This window comes from Pistacia vera, unplaced genomic scaffold (assembly GCF_008641045.1).
Source record: "Pistacia vera cultivar Batoury unplaced genomic scaffold, PisVer_v2 Contig190, whole genome shotgun sequence".
In the NCBI taxonomy this organism is placed as follows: Eukaryota; Viridiplantae; Streptophyta; class Magnoliopsida; order Sapindales; family Anacardiaceae; genus Pistacia; species Pistacia vera.
In genome coordinates this window covers 346,906-374,871 of record NW_022195991.1, presented here as the reverse complement: position 1 = coordinate 374,871, position 27,966 = coordinate 346,906, and the positions used below count along the sequence as shown (strand labels likewise).

The window sequence follows — 27,966 nt, the reverse complement described above, 5'->3', positions numbered from 1 at the left end:
AAATTTTGGACCCAACTATTTATGTTATTTTCCATGTTTTTCATTATGTATCTTTTATGAGTATGAGTAGGGAGCGACTATTACAATGATGATGAATTTTGATGCTTGTGTGTGAACTCAATCACACTAGAGACGGATCAAAGAAAAAACACTTGCACCAATGTTTTGTTGTTAATATTTTGTATTTTGTCATTTAATTGTATGGATGAACACAATATCATGTTTTGGATTTGGACTTTAGATTGTTGTTAAATACAATTAGTTGGGATTGATATTGAATTTGAACTTTAAATCATGTTGGGTAGTAATTAAGGGTGCGTTTGGTTTATTATTTGGATATGATTTTAGGGATAGTATTGGGTTGTTGGATAGGGGAGTATTACGAGGTAAACTTTAAAAATTTGAAAAAGCCCTTAGGTTTACTAATTTAATTAGACCCTAATATATAAAATGATAAAAACACCCCCACCACTTGCAGATCCATTGTGGATCTGTCGGAAAGGCCAGATCTGGCCATTACCGCTATTTCCGGTGGCTATGTGACTATTGTGATATATTCTGGCTACCACCGCGTGGTTGCTGGAATCTAGCAGGATTGTGTGGTGGGGTATTTTTGTTAGTTTTTAAACTTTTTTTCTGGGGGTATTTAATGAATTAATACCTTATAGGGTCTCAACGTAATTAAAAAAATAGACTAATTTTTGGGAATAATTTGCCGAACACATTTGAAAAATAAGATTGAGAATATGGATAAAAACAATACCCAACGCATCCTAATTGTTATTGTCTTATAAAAAAATAGAAATCCTTTAAAAAAAAAAAAAACAGGTTTTTTAGTGCTAACGTCATCATGTTTGAGTGATGACGTCACCGGTCCAACCGTTGGACCGTTAACCTATGAACCAGAGAGCAGAGCGGTTGCCCTCCGGTCTGGGTTTTAAAACAATGGGTGCGATTACAATTAGATAAAAGAATACTTAGGTTAAAATCGAACTTTCAAATTTTAGGAGTTTTGAACGCATTTGTAATCTGTCCAATATAGTTGGAGGAACAATTCAAAAGTAAAAGTCAGTTGAAAACTAAAATTATCTTCCAAACATTTGACAAAATTGTAATTTCCTCCTGAAGTATCACTATATAATACTTTCCTCTTCATGTATAATATAATTCTGTTAGTATTCCGTTAAAGTGTGATTATTATTTCAGATACACAATAACTATTTTTAATGATACTTTCAATTCAACCTTTTATGTTAAAAATAAAAAATAACCTTATGGAAATTGACAGTAAAGATGGATCCCACTATCAAGTAAGGCGCTTGTTATATACAAAATGCACACATTTTCAATTAGATCAAAGAGCATAGATCAATATTTGTTCCACATTTTGATAGACAAAAAGGTGTTTGATCTTGACAACTCAAATGATACCTATTTTGGTATTTTAATGATTATCTATTGACGTTGTAGTGACCAATGTTGATGCAAAGATCTAATAACCTGCTTATTACAACAAAAGGCTACAACAAGAATTCTGAGTTTACTCTATTGTATTATGCACATTTGACTCAGAAATCACATGGTATAGCATTTCAGTGGAAATTAAATGATTATATATATATATATCTTTTAGACATTTCATGTACACGCTCCTTTCTCTGAATTCATAAAATCAAATGACAAATACCTTTTCTTAAAATTTCTGCCAATAAATTCTATCATTGTTGCCTCGCCTTGTATTGGTATTCCGTATCGTCACACCATGTAATTTAGTATATCCAATGTAACTCAGCTTCCCACTGAATTTCTGATACAGTCGTTAAACACAGAATAAGCTGCAGGAGCCACATTCATTCCTGCAAATTGTTTTCATATAGCTAGTAAGTCATATTTGATCATTTAAAAAAAAAAAAAAAAAATCTTGACTATACCAACAACACATGCACATACCAGAGCCAATTCCTCAACCGAAATGGGTCATTTCCTTCCTGTTCAAAATATTCAAAGGCTGTACTTGCATTGTTTCCCATTCCTCGATAGCCTCGAGCGGATATACACTAATAGCAGCAGCACAAAACTCTTCGAATTCCATATCTTTATATCAAGAGGATCCATCTTACGTTAAAAACAAAATGGAACTTCTTGTTAGCATCAAGTACAAGATAAAAATGATAATAAGGAAGTTCTACTTCATAGAAGAAAAATTGGAATCAAGGTTATGATATATATGAATTTTGAGGTTAAATAATAATGAACAAGAAGCTGCAGAAAGCCATGGATAAGAATGTTTTATTTTAAGGTAGATATCAGTCCTACAAAATGAAGAAACGTGGACTTTTTCCTTTTTATTCTTCTCCTATGCTGCTTCAAAGATTATAGCCAGACCATATCCACAATTCACAGGTTTTACAAACACACAAAGCGTATGTGTAATATATCATGTAATTAAATCTTAAAGAGGCAAAAACACAATACAATAAAACCACTGTACAGAAATTTGTGATAATATCTAAACTGTGTGAGGATTAAAGATTTATCAAGAAGACCACCAAATCAAAAATTTCAAAAACCCTTGCATCCATCATGGCATCAGTTACATTTCTCATTAGAGCCTGCACTTCTTCATAACAAACTAATAATCATGATAAGCCATGGCTGATAACCAATTGGAAATTATTAAATAAGACAGCCATTTCTATCAGTAAAAATGTAAAAATAATTTTGAAATCAATAATAAAGAAAAAGAACTATATTACCCACTATTACAGCAAAAAAAGAAATAAGGTTTAATAATTACTTTATTTAATACTAATTTTTTTTTTTTTTAACTAAAAATAAAAAGAATGAAAGAAAGAAAAGTGCGAGACAAGGGAAGCACCAACTAACCGCTTTAAAATTACTAAGAGAGACACGACCAGTTTTAGGTTCCAAAGCCAAACTGTGCCCTAAGATATATTAGCTCGTCTTCTGTTAAAGCTTTTGAAAGAGCCTGCAGCCACATTAAGACCAGATAAGTAAATTGTTAAAGCATGACCACGGAAAAGGCAGCCCAACTACACTGTGAAAGTTGCTCCAAAAGGTGGGCTATGTATGTACAAGATATCACTAGAAAATGAGTTTGGAGGTTCCTGTAAATATCATACACTGCTTTTGTTAATTATGACAAGTCGGGCAACTACCTTTAATGCTGCATGTTTAAAAGGTGTGGCACGAAGGTAAGACTTGACTAACTTGTATATCAAGATGTCCAAAGGGCCAGCACAATTTTCATCTCGTAACCATCGATGAGCTGCAAATGTCAGGATAATAGTTTCCATCAGTAATAAATAATAAATATGCTATTACAAGCAAATATAGACTGTAAATTCTATCAAATGCTTTCTTGTTGGTATATATGTATGTGTATTGATCTAGTCTTCTCTGCCAAAAATTTGGACATTACTTACTTAGACATTGGGCCGCAGTCATTCTTTTCCTGGGTCCTTGCTCAGAAGCCTTCGTGTAAAATCTTTGGCTTCTGATCCAGCAGGCCAAGGTGAATCACTAAAGTTAGGATCCCTCGAAGCACTGAACGAAAGATTCCAGATTCAGACCGGCCCAGAAAGGTCTGCTTCCACATAACAATATATACGTTATGACACCAATACTCCACATATCTGCTTCAACACTATACATTCTGTGAAGAACTTCAGGTGCAACATAATACGCACTCCCGACAATATCGTTGAGACGTTGATCTGCAGGTGTGAAAAAACTGTATGTTTTTTCATTCAAGCTTACGCTCGTCAACTAAAGTAACTCTATGTTAAGGGAGTAATTGCAAAGGATGGCAACTGAAAATCATGATTGATGCGTCACTGTGACTCAGTGAACAAGCAAATTTGCATACCATGCAGTAGCATAAAATTTCAAGTGATATATCAAGTATAACAATCAAATTAGGTTATCAGCCATCCGAAGTCTAAGACTGAGATACATGTAGATGTATTGTGACCCAAGCCCATTTACAGAAAATTTGGCCAAAAATGCCACATTGTTTCCGCGACCATGTTTACAATAACCTTGTACACTACTTACAGGGGAGGCTGGGTAGCTTGCCCTGGAACATAGGCAATAAATTAGCATGATAATTGGTAGCACTCACAAGGTTGAAATGTCTATTAAACTAATGAAGTAATTAATACAGAGCGGCAAAAATTAGCTTCTTAAAAAAAAAAAAAAAAGGGACCAGAGGTATTTCATACTCTCTGGACAAATGCTCTAAGGAAACAAACCCTAAAAAATTGACCTGAGGATGTGATGAACACCTATCCTAGAATTCCCAATCACAACACCAAATCCCAACAATTCCAACAACACAGCAAAAACAACATGAACTAAAGGAGGAAGTAAATCAGATCAGAACAATAAGAAAATTATAGTGTAGTATTCATGAATGGAACAGTAGAACAACTGGTCTTCGAGGCTAAAACCTCCCAGGTAGACTCACGCACAAATCAGGATATCCCACTACAACTCCCTTTTTCCCTTTTCATTTTGACATGAAGATTCTAACCAATTACCTAGCCAACTGTCCAATACAATTTACCCCTTTTGCCCCTATCATTCTTTGTCTTGCATATATCCACTTAGAGATGCCAGGTTCCATCATTAGTTCATTACCCTCCCCAAGAAGTGTCACCTTGTCCTCAAGGTGAAAAGATGGGAACTGATGGCAGATGGTTTCATAAGATTCCCTAATATTATCACAAGTTGGAGAATTCTTCCATTTGATCAAAACTTCATAGTCCCCATTCAGCAATTGTCGTTTGAGCAAAACTTGTTTTGGTTCAACTTAGATTACCATATCACCATCCAGGAACTGAGGAAGAGGAAGTGCAGCAACTGGATGCAAAGTGATCTTGTCCAACTGAGATACGTGGAAGACGTTACGGCTGCAAGGCGTGTCTGGAAGTTTCAAACGGTAAGCCACAGGGCCAATTTTCTCAATCACCTCATATGGTCCATAGAATCTAGGGCTGAGTTTTTCATTGGTTCTTCTAGCTAGGGATTTGAGACGATACAGTTGGAGTTTTAAGTAAACTAGATCTCCCACATCAAACTGAACAGCTCTTCTTTTTCCATCAGCATATGCCTTCATAGCCTCTTGAGCATTAGACAAATTTAGCTTGAGTTCCCCTAGGATGCATACTCAGAATACTTAAGTGTTGGTGGATCTCTACCAAATAATGCCCAAAAAGGAGTCATACCTAAAGATCGGTTAAAGGTCGTGTTAAACCAATATTCCGCCCAACTCAACCATTTAGGCCATTGTTTAGGCTGCTGCCCCAAAAGCAACGTAAATATGTCTCAACACCCCGATTGACCATTTCGAATTGACCATTTGATTGGGGATGATAAGCTATACTCATGTGTAGCTTGGTGCCGGACTGTTTAAACATCTCCCCCAAAAAAATACTCATAAAGAGCCTGTCCCAATTCGATACAATTGTTCTGGGAAAGCCATGTAATTTCACAATATGTTGAAGGAAGAGGTTAGCTACCTCCTTGGCTGTGTACGGGTGTTGTAGAGGAGTGAAATGGTTGTACTTTGTCAGTCAATCAACCACCACCAGTATTGTATAGACTCGGTGAGCTTTAGGAAGGCCCACGATGAAGTCCATCGAGATGTCCTCCCACACTTGGGTTGGCACGGATAAGGGCTGTAATAATCCGACTGGTTGGAGGATATCATATTTATTCTGTTGGCAAAGAAGGCAACTACGGACAAAATTCCGGACATCACCTTTCATGCCCTCCCAAATCCCAATACACAACTTGAGACAATCTTTTGTAGGTTCTGAAAAACCCGGAATGACCCCCCATAGGAGTTCAGTGAAATTCCCGAAGAAGAAGCTGAACTTGGGGGCTTGAACAAGGCAAAACTACCCGATCATCATAGAAAAGTTGATGTCCCACTAAGCGAAAGTGCAGATGGCTTTGAGAATCCATAATTAAATCCTAATTGATTTTGCTCAATTTTTCGTCTTGTTGAATAACTTCCTCCCATTCATTTCGGCTGCTAAACTAGCAAGTAGAGATATTGCATTCAACCCAATCAGCTCGTCGGGACAAGGCATCAGCTCGTCGGGACAAGGCATCAGCCGCCTTGTTTTCCAACCCCAGTTTGTACTATATTTCAAAATCCAACCCTAAAAGCTTGATTATCTACTTTTGTTGACCCTCCCCGTGTAACCTTTGATCATTCAAATAATGAAGACCGTGTTGGTCGGTTTGAATGATGAAATGCCTTCTGAGAAGATAATGTTTCCACTTCTATATTGCTAAAACAATCGCCATAAGCTCCCTTTCATAAAACGATTTCGCCTATGACCTCACCGAAAGCCCTTGACTGATTAAAACTATTGGTCGTCCCTCTTGCATTAAAACAACCCCCAGTCCTAGGCTTGAAGCATCTGTTTCAATGATGAATGTCTTAATAAAATCAGGCATAGCAAGGACCGATAAAGTAGTCATTACCCTTTTAAGTGTCTCAAACACAACCTCTGACGACTCTGTCCAATTGAAAGAGTTCTTGCGAAGGAGATCCGTGAGAGGTCTTGCTAGAGATCCATACCCGTTAACAAACTTTCGATAATACCCAGTTAGTCCGAGAAACCCACGTAGGGCTTTGATATCTTCGAGTACTGGCCACGCGAGAATACACTCAATTTTGGTCGGATCTACTGCTACGCCCATAGGTGAGATTATATGCCCCAAGTAGTCCAACTGAGTCTGAGCGAATTTATATTTCTTCTTGTTCACCACAAGCTAGTGCTACTTTAGTGTTTGAAAAGTGATGCTTAGGTGGTCCAAGTGAGCTACCATACCTGAACTATAAATCAAAATGTCGTCGAAGAAAACCAACAAGAACAATCTCAGATAAGGCTTAAAAATGTCATTCATCAAGGCCTGGAAGGTTGAGGGGGCATTGGATAACTCGAAAGGCATTACAAGGAATTCATAATGACCTTCATGTGTTCGGAATGCTGTTTTGAAAACATTGTCTTCCTTCACCCTAATCTGATGGTAGCCTGAATTGAGGTCCAGCTTAGAAAACACAGAAGCTCCACCCAATTCATCAACTGTCGGGATTGGAAACTTGTCGGGGACAGTAATCCTGTTAAGTAAGGGTGGAAAAAAAAAACCCAAAAACCAAACCGGACCGACAAGTCGGACTGAAAATCCGGTTTTTTTTTTCTAGTTTCGGTTCGATTATTAAAAAAAAACCAAAAATCCAGTTCGGTTTCGGTTTTTGGCAAAATTAATTCCTGTTACCCGGAACCGGTTTTATGAACCAAATTTAAAAAAAAAATTATGTGGTTTACGTTTTTGATTTTGCAATCCCTAACACTAACAGTCTAACTTGTCTAACACCCTAACACTACTCACTCAGTAATACTCATTCTCAGTTCTCACTGCTTCACTACTCACGCACACCACAGCGATACGGTACTCAGTCTCAGATCAGACCTCACTCACCTCAGTAAGTCTCGCATTCTCTCAGTCTCAGTGACTCAGTCTCAGTCTCTCACTCTCATAATCACTCTCACTCTCATTCTCTGTCTCTCATTGTCTCTCGGACTCTCACTGTCTCTCAATTCTCAGATCTCTATTCTCACACGGTCACGCATCAGCCAGTAGCCACCCAAATTTCTGACGTTGCTCACGCCACCGGTCTTTGCTCACGCCACTGATCTTTAGCTCAACAGTCCGCAGTCACCAGTCACCAGTCGTAGTCAGTCAGTCACCATTCTTTTTCCTTCACCAAGTCGGTGGCTCACTACCGTCGCCGTCTGGGTTTCCCAGGTCCCTCACGCGTGGCTACTGCGTGACCTCAGCTGCAGTCACCGTCGTCGCTCCAGTCTCCACGTCGTCGTCTGTTTCTGGTGGGTGACCTCATCTCTGTCTCTCTCTCTTCTTCGGAAGTTGACTGTTATGAGGTTGTGATGAAGGTTTCAAGCTTTGAGTAGGACTTTTTGAGACCCATTTATCGGCAGCGCAACCCAGAGATAGCTCCTTGTTGCAACCATTGAAATCCTCAAGCTTTCACTTTCAGAGCTGAATCTGAGCCCCCATATATCTACCACTCGTTTTGTGTTTATTATTTTGCCTTCTAGTTTACTAAATTGAAATTGAAGCATTTTGGTTTTAACTCAGGCACTTGTTGATGTGAAATGGGTTTGCTGGAAATTTATAAGTGAATCAACATGTACATTTTTGTTAAAAGGTTATGAATATGAATACTTTTGAATTCTAGGAGACTTAAAAGTTTCTTGCTAGTTTAGTTAAGCTGAATCCTGAAGCTTCATGACAGCAACTGGTAAAATCTCTCTTTCTTTATAAGAATTATAAATAATGTCAAAATAAGGAAGAAAAATGGTTAGTCGTAGACCAAATTTACTTGTTGATCAAATGCTCTATTGTGGAGTGTGACTGAATTGGGCCGAAAAATGCAGCCCATAAGTGGAGTGTGACTGAATTAGGCCAAAAAATGTAGCCCATCATAAATTCTAATTAACCGGTTTTAAAACCGGTTATCCGAACTGAATTTTTGGTTCGGTTCATAATCGATTTTTAACCGAAAACCGGTTCAGTTCAAGCTACCGATTAACCGCTTTTTTTCACCCCTACTGTTAAGAGCCTTGTAGTCAACGCAAAAACGCCATCCACCATCCTTTTTCACTAACAGCACCGAGCTAGAAAAAGGGCTTTTACTTGGCTCTATAATGTCTGACACTAACATATCACACACAATGCTCTCAATCTCATTCTTCAAATAATAAGGATATATATAGGATTTGATGTTAGGAGGTTGGCTACCTAGCTCGAGTCTAATTGAGTGGTCATGGATTCTAGTCGAGGGAAGTCTTTCTGTAGGTTCGAACAACCCCTCATGTTGTTGCAAGAGTTCTGGAAGCGTTGTATCCTCAATTGAGAACCCTTCAGTTTGCATCTGCATCTGCCCAAACTCAATGTAATAACCCGACCCTTCAGAATGTAGTGTCTTCAACATCCCTTTGAGAGACACCATGGTTTTGCATAGAGATGGGTCTCCTCGAAGAGTTACTGTCTCACCCCAGCTTCAAAACTTCATAACCAATTTCTTCCAATCAGTTGTTGTTTCACCTAGCATCTTAAGCCACGCAATTCCCAAAATATGTACTACTCATCTCGAAGGGGAAATTTTTTTGTATAATGTTGATACCCTGCAATTTCAAGCTCACATCCTTACATTCCCCTTGACATCTGACATTAAACCCATCTCCCACCCTCACTCTGAAGGCTTTTGTGTGAACAACCAGAATCTATATCTCCAATCCTCTATTAATGAAATTATGCGAAGCACTGCTATCAACTAAAACCATCACTTCCCTATCTTTAACTTCCCCTTTAACTTAAATGTCGCGGACCATTAATCCCAACAACGGAACTAATTGATAAATCAGCCTTTTTGGGTACCTCTTTGATAGAACCCCCTGTTAATTCAACCAATCTTAACAACAAATAATTCCCCAAACACAATTTAACAATAACCAATTCCGCAACAGTCCAATATTGTATTGAAATTAAAGGAAAACGGTAATAGAAAGGCAATTACAAGAACGGATAGATCCCAGCAATTCGAGGAGCTAGGGGCCTCCCAAAAGACTCTTAACAATATTTCCTGCCTTAAGAAAATAGCTCACTCTCCTAATATATTGTTTACTCCCAAAATTATTCCCCTCTAACCAACAATATTCCCCAACACGTGGACAATTATAACAAGTGTAACAAACCTCACTACATCACACTTCCAACACCCTTTCCAGTACAATTTTTACCCTTGTGCCCCCTTAGTTGGTAAACCTTGCTAATCGGAGGTCTATCAACACACCCCCCTCCCCCTCCCCATCCTAGAATTCCCAATCACAACACCAAATCCCAAAAATTCCAGCAACACACACACACAAAGCAAAAACAAGATGAACACTAAAGAGAGCAAGTAAATCAGATCAAAACAATAAGAAAATTATAGATGATAGTATTCATGAATGGAACAGTAGAGCAAACTGGTCTTCGAGGGCCAGCACCTCCCAGGTAAGACTCACACACAAAATCAGGATATCCCACTACCACTACCTTTTTCCCTTTTTCTTCTGACATGAAGATTCTAACCGATTACCTAGCCACCTGTACCAATACAATTGGCCCCTTTTTCCTATTCTTTGTCTTGTGCATACACCACTTACAGATGCCAGGTCCATCAGAATGCTTCACTGCCCTATCAATCCTCAACACAATAGTGATATACTCAGCTATATTAGTATCAGTATTTTCTACGCGTGGCAAAAATTGAGAGAAGATAGGGGCAAATTGAAGATTATCTATTTAAGGGTCCAATATCAACAAACAAGGACATAATAGGTCATGCCAAAACTAACCTAGAAAAATAGTACTTATACTTAATCAGATAGAGTAGAATTTAACGGACTTATATTTTCTCACATGGCAGTTGACTTTGTAGAAAATATGATCAATAATTTTAGGAACGTAATCTTTTTCAAAATAACAATAAATCTGAGAAACGCAAAAAGGATTGGAGATAATGGAGTCGAGTGAACTTAACCAACCAAAAACCGCCATTTGACAAATAAAGCATGCTAACCCCCTGTACCTAGACAGGAAACAGAAACGGGCCCTATATATATTTGATTATCCAATTGTTTACCAATTTTGTTCTGCTGAAACTAAATACTTCGAATCAAAATCTATATCTTACTAATTTGACAACCTAAACTTTTTCATCTAACTCTCAAATTGTAATCAAAGTAGAACTTAAGATAGATATTAGAAGTATTAACACAAAAGTCTTCCTATAAAAAGACAGAATTAAAGTTTAAAATACAAGACACTGGATAAATGATTGTTACCTGGCTTAACAAAATCAGATAGACCAAAATCAATAACCTTCAGTGGAGCATCTTCATCTCTTGTGGTAAAAAGAAAATTCTGGTAAACAGTCACAAGAACAGACAAACATGTAAATTTTAAGTTCCACAAATTACAAATAAAAATACTTAATTCAACCATGGAATACCTCTGGTTTTAAATCACGATGCACAACACCTTGAAGATGACAGAAAGCAACCACACTTAATATTTGCACAATAATTTTTTTAGCATCTTCCTCAGTGTATCTGCCACCTCTACAATAAACAAAAAGAAAACTCAATCCCTCCAATAAAAAAGGGTTTGAAAATATATAGCCAACTCAATATTCACAATTTCCCAAAATGTGTAGGTATTATTTAAAGGACAAATCAAACCATAAAATCCAATGGCTTAACACTTATACCGTTAATGAAACAACAAATGATACGTCCCTAATAGATAACACTAGACTATGCTCGACTATCTAAGACTCGATAGTCTAACAATTAACAGTATGGTTTAACAGTCTAACTAAAGCATGCTAGACCATACTATATGGTGGTAGACTTGGTAGTCTAGTGCATTCCGACTATTTTTGTCATTGTTATTTTTCACTAAGGCAGTTAGGTTGAGTCATGTGATTTTATGGCTATATCTGTCCTTTAAACAAAACCTTAATAGTTTAAAAATTAATATTAGTAAGAATGGTTATATATGGGAACATCTCAAATTAATATTTTCTTTTACCTTGATAAAATTCTGTCCAGCAATTCTCCACCTTCACACAATCTGGAAAAAAAAAATTATTTAATTTAAATAAATTGACTTAAAATTTGGAATAAACTTCACACACTTACTCCATGACTATGTAGACATTAATAGCATCCTCAAATGCTTCATGAAATTTGATCATATTTTTATGGGAAGATAACGCTTTCAATATTTTTACTTCTCGTCTAACATCTTCAACCGATATTGCAGTTGTCATCTGCCAATTCAATTTACAAAAAAATAAAATTAAAATCTTTCTACAGAATTCAATTGACTATTTAACTAACTAAATTTGCTACCTTAGCTTTTGAAATGATCTTCACCGCCAAAGACTGTCCTTTGAGAGCGCCTTTTTTTCCCTTGGCCCAACAAGTATGACCAAAATGCCCTCGCCCAACTTCTTTCCCAAGCTCAAACTTTGACCCGAAGTTTTTACCGTAACCAAAATTCTTATCTAGCCGCCTCTCGCCTTCCTCTGCAGTAACAAGCTTCTCTTTTGAAGCGCGTCGCTTCATGATCGCCGACATTATAGGCTTCGCCGGCGAAGGAGGCGGTAAAGGCCACTTGAACTTCCTCCCAGGCGTCCTCCCCGGGGATGGAGACGGCGCAACTCCTGCCGGCAACGGACTTGGGAAGGGACTTGCGGCAAAAGAGGTGGAGTCAGCCGTCGCCCGTGGAGGTGGCGTTGGCGGTGGTTTTGACTGGTCAACGGAAGTGACTGAGTCATTGTTGACGACAGAAACGTTCTTGCTGCAGCAATGACCCATTGTCGATACTCGCACAAAGTCGTTGAAGAGGTTTGTTATTATAGGTTTGGGGTTATAAAATAAAAGGGTTTATAAGAATTTTCTTCTCGAGGTTTGAGAAAAATAAACACACCCAAGTATTTTGGATTGCAGCAAATACACCCAACAATTGATTACTTTGGCAGTAGTATAAGTCTAGTTATATATTCTTTTCAATTTTGTTCTTAAAAGACCTTAGTATCATTTATCTTATTCTATTTTATTTTAAAATATTATTATATGTACAATTTTTTTTTCACACAAACTGATGTAACACAAAGTAAATCAATAAAATTTAATACAAAATCAACTTAATAAACACTAATTAATATAGATGAATGATGTGTAAATAAAATAATTGTGCTACATCAGTTTGTATATAAGAGTTTGTTGGTATAACACCACTTTTTATTTTATTTATTTTTTAAGTATGTAATTTAATTGAGTTTAAGTTTTTTATTTTTAATTTATTGTATAAAATTAAATAATAATTTATATTCTTATATTTACTTTAATTATAATTTGTTCTATAAAATTGGTTAATAAAATTTGAAGAAATAAAAGTTGGAAAGGAAAGGGTATTAATATGATAAAGTAATCAATTTTTTGGATGCATTTTACTATTCGAAATCCTTGGGTGTCTTTAAATTTTCTTCAAATATTAAAGAGAAAACTGTTAAAACCCTAAAATAAAATTTCAAAAGCGAGAGAAGGAAACGAGGACTTGTTATTTAATTTTAATATATTGGACTTGGAGGGAAAGAAGGGATGTAATATTCTGTGAAGATATACCTAAAATTAAAGAAGAGGACAGATTTTGGCGTTGGATTTTTCACCATTAAAACCTTACCACGTTGTATAAATCGCTATGGTTAAAACTCAAAATAGAGCAAATGACATGTTCCCACCCAAAGATAAATGAAATAACCAATTTCCACCCCTTGTTCTATTTATTCTAAATTCCCACCCCTAAAGTGACTCTATTAGTGACTGTAGAGCTCCAACAAATGCTATTACAAAACTATCCCTGTACCATGTCATTCCAAACCATTCCCATTCCCATTCCCATTCCCATTCCCATTCCCATTCCCATTTGGGTTTTGTGTTTTTTGCCCAACTTCCCAACCTTTTTTGGGCCGCCTTCTCCACTAGAAATCATCCCCCACCTAGCCATTCGACTTATCGGGCTGCCTTCTCCAAAACCCTCGTATTTCTCTACCCTGTTCACCCTCTTTTCACCGTTGATTGAAGGCATTTTCCTTGGGGTTTGGTTGAGTTAAATGATGATTGGGGTTATGGTGCTTATGTTGGGGTTATGATGTGGGTGGCGAGGTTTGCCGACAAGTTGGCATCGAAGGCTAGCCGGAAAGTCCTGCAACTGTGGAAGACGAAAAGTCGCTTAGATGGGTTTTGTGGCAGTTGGGAGATGGTGTGGGTTTTGCAGGGGCTAGGAGTTGGTGTGGATTTTCTGGCGGCTGGGAGATGGTTTGGGGTTTTGCAGCGACTGGGAGATGGTGTTTGAGGTGGCAAAGGGATGGTGGCGGTGGAGTTGAGGATGGATTGGGTTGTTAGAAAATTTTGGTAAAAAGACATAAAGACCCTTTAACCGTTATATTAAATGATTTTTGGTTAATTTAAGGATGAGAATGTAGAATTTATGAAACTAGGGGTGGGAACTTGTATTTTCAGTAAACCTTGGGTGGGAACATGTTGTTTACTCGTCAAAATATTATTTGTATTTAAAAAACCATAAATTCCATTCAATTAAAAAAATAATGATAATTGCTTAATTTAAATATTAGTTTCTGAAACATGTATTCTTATTTTAATTAATTAAAGAGTCACAAATTAACTTGTTTAATTGGACAGTTGAATTTTCAATCACATTTGACTTTGTTTATATTTACCAATTCGCAGGTAGTTGAGCTTCTACCGCCCCATATTTTCTTCAACGTGTTTGTATGAATAACAAATGCATGTTAAAAATTCTCATTTATCTTTCCCTATTCTAGTTCCTCGGGAGGCATCTAATTAATGTCGTCCACTCCACCTAAAACTTAACAACACATGTATAAGTATTTTGCATCTTCATGCAATCAAGATCCAATTATGGATGTGTTTTTTTCTTTATATTGTTAATGATCTCGCCTCTTATGTTCACTCTTTTGCTTATTTTAATCATCTTATAGAAGAAAGGGCTCAAGATTTACTAAATATCAAAGGTTTTAAAACTCGGCCTCGGGAAACTCAAAAAAATGGTCGGGCTCTAGGTTGATCGGTTGAACTGGTTTGACTGATGGGTCAAACCGATGATATCAACATGTAAAAAATTTTAAAGCTAGCAAAAAAAACCCATAAAAACTCTATAAGTCCCTATAGATTTGAAATCTTGCACCAAACCCCCAAATGCAAATCAACAATCGACAACCCAAGCCAAATACGGCCTATTTTCAGCGTCGATAACACTCCCCTTCACCATGAAAACACCCTCTCAGCCTTCTGACTAAAACCCATCTCACCCCATCCTCGTTTGCCTCGCCAATTGTCAATAACAGCTGTTGTTGCCGCCGCGCAATTTTTGCAATTGCTGATCATTTCACTCACTAGAAATTGCTTTCGTTGCCACCTTTAGACTCACCACCCCTTCCTCTTCAAAACCCCCAACATCCCAATCACCAATTGCTCACCGATCGTTGTCCTCAATCGCCGGCAAGCTGTTGTGCATTTTTGCAATTGTTGACTGTTTCACCCATCAGAAATCGCCTCCGTCACCACCTTTAGACTCATCAACCCCTATTCTTCAAAACTCGAACATCCTAGCCACCAATTGCTCGTCAAGCATCATCCTACTCTCTAGAGTTTTCCATGAACAATGGAAATTAGTAACTCGACTCGGTGAAGGCCCCTAATCCCAGTTGAACTAGTTCAGTTGATCGGGTCAGGCCAAGTTTTAAAACCTTGCCACATATGACACTATAAACTATAAAAGCTCATTTATTCATCCAAAAAGATAACTTAGATTGAGTATCAAAATGTTAAGAAAATTAAGTAGAAATGTAAAATGATTTTTTTTTCTCATTCTTCGAGATCAGTATATTTAAATCCTCTTTTTAGTTAAGGAAAAATAGTATATCATATCGAGTAAGTTAGAAGATTTGTCTTGCATATCAAAAACCTTTGCAATCAATAGAGTAATTTGGGTCACTATAAAACAACTATTTTACTCAAGCTCAGGCTTTGTTATTGTTGAGTGAAAATTTAACTAGAGAGTTTGACATCACCTTGTCTTGAAATGGTGTTTGTTAATCAAAACCACTATTTTAAAAACCGGACCAGACCGGCCGGTCCAACCGGGGACCGGTCACGTATTCGGTTCGAGTCAACCCCAAAACCGTTATAATACACTGAGCCGTTTTAAACCATTTGAAAACCGGATAATTTTAGTGAACCGCCGGTCCAACCGAACAGGCAGATAAACCGGTCCAAATCTTAAAAATCCCTAATACGCAACGCAGCCCTTTCTCATCTTCTTCTCTTTCAGTCTTTCTCAACCCACCCAAATCACATCTGAACTCGTTGGTAAACATTATTGATCTGGGGTCCATGGAGAAATGCCCAACCACTGATTTCAGCATTCGATAGCGTGCCTCCGACGGTGAGATATAGGTAATATGTCCAAGACTTTGGTGAGAGCACATGTTTAAGAGTCTCATGCAGAATATTAATCCACAACTCACCACCGGAAACATCCACATACGACAATTTAAGAGGGTGAACTTCCATAAGTGGTTCTTGGAGTGATTCTATGTTGATAACTACACCTCCTTGAGTTTGTGACTAGCCTTGAAGGGAGTGGCCATGGCCTCTAGCAGCCACTGTGAGATCAGAAGCATAACCCATATGATAGATATGCTTTATTGTTGAGGAAATATCAGAAACTAATTTAGGATATAGAATTGCTAATGGTTGGAAATGGTGAGTATTGCCAAAGTCCTGAGCTGCATGATGCATATTTTGAAAGCTAAGGTAGCCGTCCAGAGGCAGTTGTTTTAATGAGAAAGGGATGTTGGAGGAAGAAGAATGAGTTTGAATTGTGGTGGTAGCTAAAGAGAGATTAAAAGAAAGGTTCATTGTGTTAGGAATAGAGCTCAAGAAGAAGATCATAAAAATCATCAGAGATTCAATGTTGTATTGTTTGAGAAAGCCAGAAAGTGGTGACCCCATTTTCTCTGGCTTATGGTGAGAGAGAGAACTTTCTTTGTGTTCTTCTTGGTTGGGAAAAGTAAAAGAACAGGTATAGAGGAACATTGGAAATGAAAGGCTGAGAAGAGAATTTAAAGTCAAGCTGCCATATGTTCACTGGTTAAATCCGTATATTAGACTGTATAATATTATAATCTTTTGGGTTCAAGATTTTCTTTTGGCCCACCTTTTTGGTTTCCAACGTTAAGCAGATAAAGGTCAGAAGAAAGTTATTCGGAAGATTTTTCGTATCTTTGATACTTTCTCCCACACTATTTTGATTTAAGTCCGGTTTCAGTACTGAGTCTGAACGCTCTACCAAGCTCTGTAATTTTTAACTTTTGGGAAGTGTGAAACAATGGTTTGGTGCTCTATTCAAACATAAACTTAAATACAGAGAAATATTTTTATAAAAAAATTGTATCCATAGAAATATTATAAATCCTTTAATTATTAGCAGTTAAGCATTTATATTGAAGTTAGAAGGGCTGAAGCTGAAATCAAATTTCCCAAGGATTGTTGTGTTGTCAGATAGGGTGGAATAAGAAGAATGGATTTTGAACTTTGAATCATGTTAGACAATAGTTGTTATTATCTTATTAAAAAATAAAAATCTAAAAAAAAAAAAAAATTATTTTAAAAATGTGCTAACATCATCATGATGTGTGATGATGTCACCGGTCCAACCGACAGTCTAACCGGTTAGACCGGTTGAACCGTGACCCGGCCATCAGAACGGGTTGCCCTCCGATCCGGTTTTTAAAATAATGATCAAAACAGAAAACCAAACCTTCTTCAATGAGTGCATCAGATCTCTTCATAATCAAATCCCAAAGTCAAGGCATAAATATGCAGGAGATATAATACCATAAATAGATTGAAGATGAAGGAAATATTTCACTATATAAAATAATTACACAGTTCAGACGTTACAACAGAAGTGAAATCTCATCGTATAAACACTAACAACATTAAGATTGTGTAACATCCGAAAGCAATGCTCTAGATCACTCTAACAGAGAAACGCCACTAATCTATACAAACCAGCTATACACATAAGTTATGACGATTGTTACATTAACTTGCTCATGTCACATAATCTCATGAGTGACTATCCCTGATGACAATCATACACAACAGACATGTAATTCACTCATGAGGGCATTTGAAGCTTTGCTTCAAGATGAAGAATCTGAATGCCAATGAGTTAAATCCGAATGCTTGAAACTTCATTGGCATTTTGCTTTTCTACTTTGATGCTATATGATTTTACAATGATTACCTACATGACACCATAAACTACAAAAAGCGCGTAGCTTACACTGGTGATGCTGAGAGTAAAAATTCTGGCTGTAATCTCTGTAGAAGTATCCCACAAAAGGGACACAAGGGTTTTGAGATTTCTTCTTGAACAGAATATTCTTTTAAGTTCTTGAAATCTACTGGATATTTAGGCATTTTAAAAAGAGACTCTGATGCCAACTTGGAAGCCTGTCTATGACAACACTTGCAAAACCATAGAGGAGTAGTAGGGCAAACCTGCATAGAAACGGCACATCTTACTAGTTTGTGGTTCTGGCTACCTTGGCAAACAGCAACTTCTGGGGAATTGAAAGGGACAGGTGCCAAACAATAGCTACATTTCTCTTCCTCTACATATTTAGTGGAAAGAATCCTGGTGTGTGAGACAAAAAATATATGGAACAATAAGTTTAAAAGGAGTTTCATACATCCCGAAACTTATAAAAAAGAAATCCTTTAGCAAACATTATACATGGACAAGACTTTGACGGGTTGAGTTATGAAAAAATCCTTTTCAGTGATTTCATGAATGATTTAATTTGTCTTTTGCTATTATTAGAGATGATGGCTTGCCATGGACTTGAGCCTTCTATTGTTAATGAAAAAAAACAGAACTTATCAAACTTCCAGCAAGATAACCAAATAATCCCTTTTTGTTTGCCTCTTTGCCGAGTAAGTATTTATATAAATTGATTTACGTTAAATAATATTGTATTTATAGAACACAGTAGAAAGATTACCTCCTTCTCCGTCCTACAACTTCTGATGCGAGGGCTTTTAGTTGATCCTCTGAAGTTTCATAATTATGTGCAACCCAGTGTTCCATTTGTGAAATTCCATCAGGACACCAACAACTAGCTTGAACACTAGTTGAGGTTGAATGGGAGGTGAGAGTTATAAAAGCAGAAAAACTGAGACTCACAAGCCTTTGACGGAGCTCTCTTTCACTGTTCAAAAGTAACTCCATCCAAACAGTAAGCTGCTCCTCTTCGGAGCCACATAGTCTTCTTGATTTCTGATGTTTGTTGTTAATATCATCAGCCTTCACCTCTGTTAGCATTACATATCTACAGATAATATTGAGAAGGTGCAATCGACGAGAACTATTCTTTGAGAGATTTTTATGAAGATTTGACAGAACCTTTTCTGTAGAACAGGACACATGGGATCCCGGATAAAATGTTGACAGCCACTTGACCAGTGCACATTCTACATACTTTGGTATAGACCTCTTGAAAACCAGTAGTGCTACTATGACATCCCAAACAACCAAAGGCTTATCTTGATCTTCATACTGCTTTAAAGACCACAAAATATTGGACTCCCAACTAGCCAATTCCTTCTCAGAAAAATCAGGAAAAGCTTCAAGACCATACTCCTGAGAAGTGTTTGGCAAAACATCTAGTTGTTGCCCACCAATCCAGAAAAACTCAATGGCAGCCTTGTGAGCCCTGAGAATGTTTCCAGAAAATTTAGCATACTACAAAATGAGAGACATAAATAACAAGCATCAATCAAACAACATATTTCCTTTTCTCTTACACTGCTCCCTCTTTCTTTTCACTTTCATAGATGCAGACAATGTGTTTAACAAAAGCAATGAGCTCAAACATAATATTGGGCTTGTTCAATTTCTGAGCTCAAATCTGGACCTCTAAAAGTTTTGCTCAAGGTCAACTAAGGAGCTCAAGCTAAAGAATTTATATATTAGTATAGCAATGTGTATAATGTTATAAACTATATATAATATAATTATATGCAAATTAATGCGCATGGTATCTGGTGTAGAGTGTAAATACAATCTGTATATACATAAAATGAAATGAAAAATTATTTTAGCTTATTTTAAGCTTCAACTTCGCCAAATATTATTTTGCTTGAGCTAAACTCAAATTCTAACCATTAATTTGAGCCAAGTTTGAAATGCCCCAACTATTCAACTTAACTTATTTGTGTCCCTAACCCACAAGTTATGCAAGTTTTCCCCTTTCACATCTTTTGCTGGTAGTAGCTGGGATGAAGACCTTTTCAAGTTTAGTAGAATTGTACTCCATCTCGCCAATACACTATTCTTAGCTTCAACTTCGCTAAATATTATTTTGCTTGAGCTAAACTCAAATTCTAACCATTAATTTGAGCTAAGTTTGAAATGCCCCAACTATTCAACTTAACTTATTTGTATCCCTAATCCACAAGTTATGCAAGTTTTCCCCGTTTGCATCTTTTGCTGGTAGCAGCTGGGATGAAGGCCTTTTCAAGTTGAGTAGAATTGTACTCCATCTCCCCAATACACTATCCTTAGCTTCATGTATCTAACTATTCTACAGCAGTTATAACATTCCTAAATCTTACATGCACATGATACAGAGAGTAGCTCTGATAAAGACTATAGTAGTAAAATTGTCATTCACCTTGCCTGGTACATGTGATCCAATGAATCAAGATCAAAATTACGGACCTGCATGGATCAAGTGCCAATCTTTTAGATTTTGACTTATAGTATGTGAAACTACAGCTTGCATCATGATTGTTCCTAAAAAATATTCTTAATTGTTAAATGAGACAAGACAACCAAACAACTGTAGGATGCATACTACTTGTGTGTACGATGGATTTTGATAGAAGTATTGGGCAGATGCACCATATGCCACTAATGGAAATTAGTTATATTTCCACATAAAAACAGAAACAATTTTGTTTTAATAATAAAAAAAAAAAAAGAATTCTAATAGCACCAAATGAATATGTTTAGATTACTAGTGTAAAATAAATGCAATAATGGTTCTCAATAAGGGCAGGATTCATTTATAATATGTACAATCATAATTCAAGGGCATATAAATTGTGTCAGAATAATTTTTTCAGGAAGCAGAAAATATCTAGGTTTGAAACTAATCACACAGAGAAGAACACGAGATGCTGGGGATTAAAATGTCATACCATAGCAAGAATAAGATTTCCAGGGGACACTGCCAAACCAAGGCAAGATACAAATACATCTGGAAGCTGCATCAAAAATTTCATCAGTTTTTCTTTTTTCCTTTCTCAACTAGAATTAATAAAAGCAAGTAGAGATAAAAAAGATAAAATCATACATCAGTGGGGCTCTTCAGACCAGGAGTGTTGGAGGGAATGGGTACTTCAGAGAGGGTATTCCCATATAAAACCCAGCTACGCACAAAATTATCCTAACATCATTTTAGGAGAAAAAGAAACAGCGTGAGAGTGACAGAGACTTCATCAATCAATTGGCCAACATTAAACAAGGAAATTCTCCTTGTAATTTCTTTTCTTTGCTGATGGATCGAGACGAGACAACTTATATGTAATGAACTATGTATGCCATGTCTATGACAAAAGCAATAAAACAGAGAAAGAGGAAGAAAGATAGTAAATGCAACATAATACTTATGAAGTGTTAATTGCATTTCTACAGAGACTTCCTTATATCATAGACAAACCATAGTAGCTTACGATATCTAATTAAGCTTCCTAATGTTATATTTGCACTAACATGAGGTATAACAACTTTGCTTTAAGACTATACTCTGAGGTGGAGTGACAATGTTTACGGATGTCAAATTTAGTTTCTTGATTGACAAGAATCATACTTTGACTAATGCATAAATAATTCAGGGAAACTGCAAGCATATTCCAATTAGTAAGTCTTTCACTTTAGCAGATTAAATTTCTTTCTCTGATATAAATGTAAATGCTTGGCATAGAAATTAGATTCAACTAAGGGCCTGATAGAGATCAGAAAGAGGAAAGAAAGGGAAAGGAAGTTTGAAGAAAGAGGAGAAACAATTGAGAGAGAATTAGAGGGAGTAAGCAACTCAGAAAATCATTTCATTTTCAGCTGTGTTCCACAACATCAATCTAGGCCTCAATTTATAGGGCCAAGGCCAAGAACTGACTAGAAAAGGTAGACATTCACCAGGAAACCAAATCAAATATCTTGGGAAATAAAATCACCATTTAATAGGCAAGAAGATCAATCCACCTAAGGAAGTCGTCTCTCTTATTCAAACTAGGAAGAAAAATACTAGAAAAGGAAACAAACCACATAAATTACAGATCCCGGAAATTTTTTTTTTTATATCAAGGCTATTGACTTTTCTCTACAAGGACTCAGACTGCGAAGCAAGAGTTTGCAGATCCTTGAGTCCTGAAAGTGGTCAGTCTCACACAGGTAAAAATGCACATATAGAGAGTGTAAGTTTTGAAAGTTAGATTGGTTAAGCTTGATTAAAAACCGTTTCAATGGATATAAAACATTGACAAGAAATAAAATCCAATATTGATGATAAAAATAACCATCAAACTTCAGAAATACAATTATCATGCAATTGAACTTCATGAAATTTAGTACCTGACTACAGCTATAGAGAGAAGAACCATCAAAAGCCCAAGCCAAACCTGTAACCTGATATGTATATCCTCAAAATACTCAAATGTCAACATTCAAATGCAGCAAAAGAAAAATAACATGAAAAAACTTACAACTTGGTCATGAGCATCATATGAGCCAGCTTTATCAAACTTGTTGCTAGATATGTCACATATCCATACATCAAAGGATCCAGATCCTTTGCCTATTGCTAACAGCATTTGGTGTGAGGATCGAGCAGGCACACAAAGTGAGAGGACATAGATTGGGACATTATTAATAGTTATAACCTATTAAAAAAACTTTCAGAGTCAGAATCGATTTGGTTTACTAAACTATAGAATAAATCTATAAACAAGGTTGAAATACTTGAAAGAACAAGAGCTACCTCCTTCAATATGGAAAATGGAGCATGATGAACTTCTACAGAATTTAGCAACTCCTCACTATACCCAGTCCAAATCCTCACACTAGAAAAGAAAGAAGAAACAAACAAAAAAAAAAGAAAAAGTCAATATCAACCTTCCAAACATCAATGGGATTCCTCATATTTACAGTTCACAAAAGAAAAACTATTTCACTTATAAGTGAGCATAAACACCAATTAAAAGGATTGAAAGATTTATTTCTCATGCAACAGGGTTAAACTAGTTGCAGAGTACACTTATTTAAATAATAGAAAGGCAAATATATGGAAAAACTTCATTTTTATACAATTAACTTACCATATGATTCTCCTTTAAAGTGCAAAGTATATAAATTTTTTCAGCAGGAAACAAAAAAAATATTGGATTAGTAAGAAGCAAGAATGTGCACAGGTGAACCACTATAAAGATGCTATCTGCCTATGAAGATAAAAAAAATAAAATAAAGAACCATAGAAAAGACTCCCACAAGTCTGAAGCTGATCTTTGCCAAACAAATATATGGCACTCTAATAATTTAAAAACTATGCAGCCCCCAAGGAAAAAAAAATCATCCAAATTACTTATCCTTAAATTCTTTCGAAACTGAAAGTCCTAAAGTGCTCATTATATGAAAAATGGTAACATACATTTCTTCCACATGGACACTATGTTTGGCAAATATAACCCCACATACCTGAATATCATAGCTTTGCAAAAGTACTTAAAAGATGAAGTAACTGAAAAGTATCTCTAATGCCCATTTACAAATGAAATTTATCTAGTTACAATATACTGGTATAACTAGCTCACCTCCCATCAGAACTCCCAGTAACCAATAAAACTTGAGGATTTGAAGAATTAGAAGACAGTAATGCCCAACTGATAGCAGTGATCCAAGAATTGTGTGCCTGAAGGAGCCCAACTTGCACTAAAGTGGTATCAATCTTGCTATGCTCAATGGAGTAAAATTTTGGAGAAAAAATTCTCCAAAATGAAATTTTACCAGACTTCCCACCAATTGCCAATACAGAGAATTGATTGGATGAACCATTTTGAACAATTGGACAATTTTTGGATGACAATCTCAACATTGGTGACCAGGCAACAACAAGTGAATGCAGCATTGCACTCCAAGAGGCATACTCAAAAGGAGCTATTAGTGGGAGTGTGCAGTTACTGGATATCTCGTTGACAAGTTTTCTTTTAGATTTAGTCACCGAGAATATCCGACGAGAATTTTTTCCTTTCAGCTTATCAGATTTTATCTCCATTACCTGAATAATAATAATAATTAAAAAGAAAACTTCAATGGAACTTAGTATAACATAATTAGAAAACCTAACAATTCCAAGACCAACGAAAACAAATAATGTAACATATTGAACAAAAAGAGTATAGTTTGAGGGTGGGGAGAATTAGAAAAAGCATCTTGGCATGAAAGCCATACCCTGGCCATTTCAGTAGATTCACTAGACCCAACATTGGCACCCTTGCTACTTCTAGAAGCATCATTACTACTGCATAATCATCCAAGAGAAAAAAAAAAAATAGGTAGTGCAACAAGGAAAGCATCTCATGCAAACGATTAGAGGTTCAATATGAATGACTTCAAATCCAATAGAAACAAAAAGAAAAAAAGATTAAAAAAAAAAAAAAAATGAAAAAATCAATTTGGTGCCCATGTAGGACCCTTTGTAGTCTAATCTAGTGCATCAAGTCTTATTGGTATGGGTAAATCAAAGATATGTGTCCCATTAATCACAACCGTAATCATCACCTAATTTTTCAATCTAATTCCCTACATATGGTATTGCCTATAAATTGCTGCACCTAATTTCTCAATTTTCAGAAACAAGGCAGCCATCAAAATTCAACCTTTTCCACCCTTATTTGAACCATCAATCATCTTTTGTCCTTTAACTATATTAAATCCACAACCAAGCAAAACCACTCAAAACTTGTAAGGCACCCAGAAATCCCTCAACCCTCCTTATGTGTTCACTGCTCTTTAAAACTAAGGACTACTTCTACACCTTACAACCTCGGCAGCCTGGAAGCTTGTTTGATATGATATCCCAAGTAGGTGGCCCTAATGGGGTTTGAACCCTTGATTTCCTAACTGAAGCCAAGGGCTTTTTACACTAAGCTGAACATTGGTATTAAATTTTTATCCTCCTTGCTTCTACTTGTTACAGCAAGTTACAGTTGATTTTCCCATTTCATATGTTAACTTGAACATAAATAGGATTTGCCTACTTAAAAGAGAGCATGCAAAGTAAACAATGAGAAGTATGTTACTGAATGAACTTCTAATTAGTTGAAACTTATAACAGAATGAGTCATTTACATTACAGCAGATACATACACTCTTCTTTGCTTCTGCTTCTTTCTTGGTATGGAGTTCGTTATGTCATCAATAGAAGCATGTTCTGTTGCTTCCCCCTTGTAACACAATATACAAGATTATCATACAAAAATAAGGGCTAATACGGTTTTATACAAAAACCAAATATTGAGATAATTACTGCATTATAGCATGAGTTTGTAAGAAGACACAGGAAAAGTGTAAACTTACAACAAAAGATTTGGTAGAAGAATTGTTCAACTCTTCAAAATCAATATTTGCAAGGTAATCATATAGTCTGTCTGATATATCCATGACCTAAAAATATGCAAGGAAGATAAAGATACAGCTGGATTGTAACACATAAATAACAGCTATATAAACAGCCATGACCTATAATAAGGAAACTGTAGGAAAACAAACTGTAATCCGATAGACTACATATAGACAACAATATCACAAGAAATAACTATAGATAAAACTCACAAATCATTAAATTCACAATTACTGAAAGTGATGAACAAACAAATGCACAAGAGGGAAGGGGAGGAAGAATATTGTTCTTTTGTTTAACTTTATAGAGGCAATGAATGAGAAACTGAGTTGCATATAAAATATGTATCGTCTTTGAGGAATAGTAGATAAATAAACTTGAATACAAATAACCAATAGGATTTGCTTCCATCTTTTAAAGCAATTATAATTAATATATAAATAAGCAATCATAGTTAATATTATATATAACCAATTATAATTAGTATATGTACAAGCAATTACAGGGGACTTTCCTTTTACTTGGAATATGATTAATCCAAAACCAATTTGATCTCTCAATTCTGCATTTTGGTAGTCACTCCATCTCAACTGAAGGACTTAAGTATTTGAAACTAATTTCATTTCCCTTGAAAATCGCCTTGTTAATCACAAGATTCACTATCATTACACAATTGTTTTGGTGCATACCTCTATCCATTCGGCCCCAAAATCACAAAATGGAGGACGATAAACCTTCACACGTCCTTCTGTAGTGCAAACTGCCAACAAGCACCTGGAAATAATAATACCAACTAAATTCCATTATAATACTTCTGTAGAAAAAGAGCTTGTATCAATTGCATTGCAAAGAAAGTTTATCGTGAATCAGAGGGCAACTGCCCTAAGATATTTTGAAACTCATACCCTGAGTTGGCAGCCATTCCAATAGGAGACCATGAAATCGATCGAACACAAGGATGGCGATCTCGATGCAAACAGGTGGAAAGCAAGCAACCACTAAGTAAATCTGTGACCATTTTGAATTGAATTACAGACAAATTAAATAACTTAATAAAAGAATACTATTTACAACTGAAGTTAACCTATTTTCATTATAATTGCTCACCTTCTCTTTTAACTACACCAATTGGATGTGGTTTACTATCTTCAATTGTAATCAAGCCTCTAGGACCAGAAAGAAATGACGGATTCTGGATTTAAAACACACACACATAAAATGTATAAGTCAACAAATTATTTTCGAATTTACATCTATGCGAAACATAGTTGAAAAAGGGAAACTATCAGGGAATCTTTAATGTTTTCACAAGAACTACCCTCCACCAATATCTTTTTAATGTTAATTCAAAGTAACTAGAATAGAATGTATTTTCATTGCTTAGACATTTTTTAATCATTTTAAATCGTATTTTTCTTTTATTTTCGGTGAAAGCCTCGGGTCTCCCCATACCTGAAGGTATGAGACTAATCCCGATCAGGGCTCGGAGAAGTACCCCTAGCCACAAGTTGCTTCCAATGTGGTTCGAACCCTTGACATTGCCAGTAAAGTTTGCCCCACTTGGAGCCCAGTTACCAGCTGGGCCATATCTCATGGTTATTTTAAATCGTAATTTTAATTTATCAGAAAATGCATTCGATACAACATTTGAAACCTATTTTAATTTAAAAAAATAAAAATGACGTTTCTATAGCATTCAAAAATAGGGAAAAGAAATGTAAATTTAGTTGCCCTGTTTCCCGAAACAATATCCAATCAAGGATTTGGCATATATAGAATTATTTTTCAATTAATGAAACTATGACTAAATATTAAATTTATTTTTTCCTATTGGAATTATATCTACAGTGAAAACAGTAAATTGAACCTGCCACACAAGCCAATTAGCAGAATGCAAGCACAACAAAGAAAGCAAACAAAATCATGAAAATTCAGTGGAAAAGATCGATTAAGAGTCCGATTAAAAGGAGTGTAGAACCCTCGGCAGTAAAATTCACAGGAAAATAATAAAAAGTGAAAAAAGAGAAGTTTACAAGAATGGTGACGAGATGATCAGAAGCAACGGCAATTAGATTTTCATCGGACCAGGCGATGACGTTGGGGTAATTAGGAGCAGCAACAAGCGCAGCTGCCTGGAACCGTCTTGCCATTCTTCACTCTTTGTTTAAAAAGTTGGAGGGAAAGGGAGGATTTTATGTTTAGGAGAGTGAAAACCCTAGTTCGAGTCGCCTGGGAAGCTCTGAAACAACCAGGATTCACATATTATTTTATAGGGTTAATATCTACAAATCCCCTAAAACTTGTCTTTATTTTAAACACCCCTTATAAATTTGAAAATTTGAAAATATTACTTTATCAAGTTAGCAAGCATTGGGGAAATACGTATTAATAAGTACAGTACTATTAGACTTATCGATCCAATTATCGACTTTGATATATCGACTCATGTGAATTGAGTCGAATTTTGAGGTTTGAGTAGTTGGATAAATATATCAAAG

At 36.1% G+C, this 27,966-nt stretch overlaps 1 protein-coding gene and 1 pseudogene across 1 annotated transcript; both read right to left on the bottom strand.

The window, feature by feature from the left end:
* Positions 1–1,693: 1,693 nt before the first annotated feature.
* Positions 1,694–12,523, bottom strand: LOC116127291 (annotated as a pseudogene).
* A 5,134-nt stretch (positions 12,524–17,657) lies between these two features.
* Positions 17,658–27,733, bottom strand: LOC116127263. Its single transcript, XM_031412909.1, has 16 exons — positions 27,502–27,733; positions 26,576–26,660; positions 26,374–26,476; positions 26,158–26,242; positions 25,426–25,512; positions 25,216–25,292; positions 24,298–24,367; positions 23,661–24,124; positions 22,832–22,913; positions 22,557–22,733; positions 22,426–22,479; positions 21,149–21,241; positions 20,994–21,059; positions 20,465–20,511; positions 18,794–19,504; positions 17,658–18,426 (listed from the first exon to the last, which is right to left on the bottom strand). Exons 1-16 carry the CDS (start codon positions 27,616–27,618, stop codon positions 18,069–18,071), a joined length of 2,676 nt encoding a protein of 891 aa, XP_031268769.1. The 5' UTR covers positions 27,619–27,733; the 3' UTR covers positions 17,658–18,068.
* Between the last annotated feature and the right edge of the window lie 233 nt (positions 27,734–27,966).

What these genes read in the sequence shown, in the direction of transcription:
- LOC116127263 (XM_031412909.1), bottom strand. Translation starts at nt 27,618, where the DNA reads ATGGCAAGACGGTTCCAGGCAGCTGCGCTTGTTGCTGCTCCTAATTAC. An exon ending in TGGTGTAGTTAAAAGAGAAG is followed by an intron (nt 26,477 to 26,575) that starts GTGAGCAATTAT and finishes AAATGGTCACAG; the next exon opens with ATTTACTTAGTGGTTGCTTG. An exon ending in AATCTACTGAAATGGCCAGG is followed by an intron (nt 24,125 to 24,297) that starts GTATGGCTTTCA and finishes ATTATTATTCAG; the next exon opens with GTAATGGAGATAAAATCTGA.